The sequence below is a fragment of the Mastigoproctus giganteus genome, chromosome 10 (assembly GCF_048544385.1).
Source record: "Mastigoproctus giganteus isolate SK-2022 chromosome 10, ASM4854438v1, whole genome shotgun sequence".
Taxonomy (NCBI): domain Eukaryota; kingdom Metazoa; phylum Arthropoda; class Arachnida; order Uropygi; family Thelyphonidae; genus Mastigoproctus; species Mastigoproctus giganteus.
The window spans coordinates 22,607,086-22,612,012 of NC_143584.1; the positions used below are offsets into that span (position 1 = coordinate 22,607,086).

General features: G+C 40.9%; 1 protein-coding gene across 1 annotated transcript; it reads left to right on the forward strand.

The window, feature by feature from the left end:
• The first annotated feature begins 1,204 nt into the window (after positions 1 to 1,204).
• Positions 1,205 to 4,097, forward strand: LOC150078858 (uncharacterized). The gene is made up of 3 exons (XM_090382864.1): positions 1,205 to 1,339; positions 1,458 to 1,545; positions 3,028 to 4,097. The coding sequence occupies exons 1-3, from the start codon at positions 1,205 to 1,207 to the stop codon at positions 4,095 to 4,097; spliced, it is 1,293 nt and encodes a 430-aa protein (XP_090238990.1).
• Positions 4,098 to 4,927: the final 830 nt, after the last annotated feature.

A 4,927-nucleotide genomic window follows, 5' to 3' on the forward strand; every position in this document is an offset into this window, starting at 1 on the left:
GTGGAAAAAAAATTACAACCGCACTGAGAAAGTTCCAAACTGCAAATGTGGTCTATTGGATTATAACATCAGATGCTTAGAAGCTACTAGTCTTGTTATTGGTTCATAACATCTGATGCTTAGAATCTGCTAGCCTTGTTATTGGCTCATAAACTCGTAACGTGCCAGGAGCAAGTAGGTACATGTTGTGAAGGAGACGTCTGTCCCAAGATAACTCATCTTCAAATGTTGTTTGTGACATGTCGTACAAAGGACATATAATCCCCCATAACTAGCGTTGGTATCGTTCCCAAAGACTTTGTTCAGTATGAAAAAAAAAAAAAATAATAACTTATCTTCAAATGTGGGAGACATTGAGTCCGCTAGTTCACGAAAGCATTCCACAGGTATTTCCTTCAATGCAAACTGCACAGATGTTCACAATTCTATAACATTCCTGAGTGGATGGGAAAAAAAAAAAAGATAACTTGCCTTCAAATGCTGTTGTTGTTGTTTGTGACATGTCGTACAAAGGACATATAATCCCCCATAACTAACGTTGGTATCGTTCCCAAAGACTTTGTTCAGTATGAAAAAAAAAAGCAAAAAAAGATAACTTATCTTCAAATGTGGGACACATTGAGTCCGCTAGTTCATGAAAGTATACCCACAGGTATTTCCTTCAATGCAAGCTGCACAGATGTTCACAATTCTATAGCATTCCTGAGTGGATGGGAAAAAAAAAAAAAAAAAAAAAAAGATAGCTCACTGTCAAATGTGTCTGTTTGTGACATGTCATACAACAAAAAGATAACTTGCCTTCAAATGTTGCTGTTGTTGTTTGTGACATGTCGTACAAAGGACATATAATCCCACCATAACTAACGTTGGTAGTCCCCAAAGCTTTTCTTCAAATTTGGTATTAAAAAAAAAAGATAACTTATCTTCAAATGTGGTTGTTTGGGTGACATTGAGTCCGCTAGTTCACGAAAACATTCCCACAGGTATTTCCTTCAATGTCTTTTGCATTTCACCCTCATACCGTAGTGATTTCCTATAGGCTGTGACTTTAACTCTCATACTGTAGTAATTTCCTATTGGCTGTGACTCTTGAATCTAAGCACTGATTGGTTGTCGTCAAATGTCGTTTCAATCCACGAGTTTGCTTTAAAAGGGGGTCAATACGACCACATATCACACCTGCTTACAAGCTATCATTATGAACATGGAAGAAGTGTTTCCAGCATTGGATGACGATTCATCATTCCTAAATGATGTTATGAAGATGGAAAAAGAATACGAGGAAACTGAAATGATGAAGGCGGAAATTGACTACTGTCAAAGCTTAGTGTACACTAGTGTGAGTATTTCTTTTTTCATTACTGAAAAATTTTTATTTGATTTTTTTAAAAAAAAAAAAAAAAATGTTTATAGAATTATTGTTTAGTAACTGTGTTTTCTTTACGCTACTCTTTCAGAATGCCGAGTTCTTTAATAATACCACCACTACTACTACTACTACTACTGATAAGCCCGGATGCTCTAGTTTAGAAGGTGCTGGTGCTGGTAAAGATGAAACTGAGCTCGATAGTTCATCTTTACTGTCTGCTGCTGCTACTACTACTACTACTACTACTACTACTACTACTACTACTGATAAGCCCGGATGCTCTAGTTTAGAAGGTGCTGGTGCTGGTAAAGATGAAACTGAGCTCGATAGTTCATCTTTACTATCTGCTGCTACTACTACTACTACTACTACTACTACTGAGGCTCGACCCGGATGCTCTAGTTTAGAAGGTGCCGGTAAAGATGAAACTGAGCTCGATAGTTCATCTTTACTGTGTTTTAACGCCGAGGATGATGATGATGATGTAAGTATGTCTATAGATTTTTTTTTTTTTTTTTTTTTCACGAAAACAAATCCCTAAATCTTATGCGACACTTTTTTTAAATTTTAGATGGAAGAAAGAGAAGCAGACTTCCAGAACAACAACAACTACCAGATACAGGATGGGCTAGTTCGTTTTTCACAAAAATATCGGACCTTGTTTAAATCTTACGAGGTCCGATTTAGAAACTTGGCAGATTTAGCAGACGGGGATCTGTTTTTTTCGAACTTTCGACGGATGCTAGAGGAAATAATCGCCAATTTAAACAGTCAAGGCGATTATTCCCACGTTAGATTGTGTTTAGACGCACCTAGCCTAAAAAACCCCATAAATTTACCTTTTATGCCCCTAACGGATCTAACGTTTGACCGTGTGATGGCAGCTTTTATAGCAGTCGATCAATCAAATAGTGAATTTATGATAACGGACGACTTGAGTCTGGACGTAATTCTTATTAATATCACGAATAGGGGGGAGGGCGGTAATCGTTCTGAGAATATAAAAAAAAGGGCAATGTTGAATTTGAATGATTTTTTAAAAAAAAAAAAAACTGTCATTCAAATCAACAATACCGATAGTTTATGCCTCGCCCGAGCTATTGCAGTCGGTATTTCTGCCCATCAGGACGATGCTAAAACATACAGACAGGTGCGAGAGGATAAATGTAACATGCAAACTATCAGGGCTACAAATTTACATGGAATTGCAGGGGTTGATTTAGAAAGTTGTGGCTTGAATGAAGTTGAACTGTTTCAGTGTGCGATTCCCGATTATCAACTTGTTGTAATTTCCGCTGAGTGCGGTTTTGAAGTTGCGTATCGGGGCCCCGCTGCTGATAAACAGATATTTCTACTCAGTCACGACAAACATTATGATCTTGTGCGATCTTTGAAAGCTCTGTTTGGCAGTGATTATTATTGTCCCCTCTGCCTTAAAGTCTTACCTACTCGCGAGAGACTAAACACACACAATTGCCCTTTCAAGTGCAATAGATGCAGAGCTGTCGACGTTCATAATGAAGACAACCTTCTCCTGTGTAATTTGTGTAATCGATTTTTCCAAGGCGAAGCATGCATTAATGCTCACAGGGCAAACAAAACCTGCTCTGAAGTGCATCGCTGTAGCATTTGTATGTGCACTTTTCTTACCAATACAGCACACAAATGCATCCACCCCGACTTTTGCAGCCATTGTAAAACTGTGCACAAAACACAACATTGTTTTGTTAAAAAACCTGAGGACCCAAAGCACGATGTTTCTGTTGTCTACTTTGACACAGAAACAGTCTTGCTGGATGGCGAACATGTGGCTGTGCTCTGCGTTGCTTCTTTTGACAACCAAGAACACGTTTACTGGGGCCGAAATTGCATGGCTGAGTTTTTGGATGAATTGTTAGGAGTCCGAGAGACCTTGAAACGAGGTAGTGATGGCCGAAAACTTCGACGCACAGAGCCAAAATATAGGAATGTGCGAGTAATCGCCCACAACCTTCGCGGTTTTGACGGTTACTTTGTGCTTTCTTATATTTTTGCGAAACACATAGTTCCTCGCACTATCTATGATGGGTCAAAGATTTTGGCCATCTTTCTGTCATCGCTAAACATAGTCTTCTTGGACTCTTATTCCTATCTAGCAGTTCCACTCCGAAAACTGCCAGCTATGTTCGAGCTGCCAGAGGTGCGTAAGGGCTTCTTCCCTCACGAATTCCACAAGATAGATACATTAGATTATGTGGGAGCTTTGCCCGACCAAAAATATTTTAAACCGGAATTCATGAGCGAAGAAACCCGTACGGAATTCGTGTTATGGTACCAAGAGAAGTCACGAGATACCTACAACCTGAAATGTGAACTTTTGGCCTATGCCTTAGACGACGTGAGGGTATTGCGAGATTCCTGCAATAAGTTCCGTTCTCTCTTCATAGCAGTCTCGCAAGTTGATCCTTTCTGTCAGGATGTTACTATAGCCGGTGCTTGTAGCAGGATCTTTGCCAGAAACTATTTAGAACCAAACACAATGGCTATCCTGCCACCTGGCGGTTACATAGGGAGTAACACACAGAGTAGGAAGGCGTTGGCTTGGCTTTCGTGGCTGGAACAACAGAACAACATTAAAATTCAACACGCTCGGTCGCAGGGCGGGGAAGTTAGAGTAGGTCCTTTTTTTTTAGATGGGGTGTGTGATAGAACCGCTTACGAATTCTATGGTTGTTACTATCACGGGTGAAGAAGTGTTTTCGATCTAGCACTATACAGACACAGAGATACAAACCTATGGGCGCCCTATACGCTGAAACCATGGACCATGAGGCCTTCATTAGGGCTCAGGGATATGATGTGGTTTCCGTATGGGAATGCCAGTTTGACAACCAACAGAAAAACGACCCTGCCATGAAAGAATTTGTTGCAGCATTCATAACGCACGAATCGATTACCCCTCGTAGTGCTCTCAGAGGTGGTAGAGTTGACTGTTTTAAACTTTACCACAAGGTGGCGGATAACGAGGAGATTCACTATGTGGATTTCTGTTCGTTGTATCCGTGGGTTTGCAAATACGGCGTATTTCCTCGCGGTCACCCTGAAGTCATTCTTAGCGACTTTGACTATAGTCACAATGCATACTTTGGTATAATCCATGCTAGGGTGACAGCGCCCGAAAAGGAGTTCTTACCCGTCCTCCCAATAAACTCCAATGGCAAGCTAGTGTTCCCGCTATGCGGTGCTTGTGCCGAGCAGATGTCGCCCACTTGTAATCACGAGGATCGGAGCTTTTCGGGAATCTGGTGCACGCCTGAGTTTTACCTGGCTGTTGAGAGCGGTTATAAAATTGATAACATCTACGAAGTTTGGCATTTCAAAGAGAGCCATAAGTCGTTATTTGGTGGCTACATAGACACCTTCTTGAAGATCAAACAGGAGGCGTCGGGCTGGCCCGAAGGGGTTGAACCCGATGCATACATTTCCGATTTTAAAAGTAGGGAAGGTATTTCTATGGACAGGCACGAAATAAAGGCGAACCCCGCTAAGCGTGCACTTGCAAAACTATGTCTCAATAGT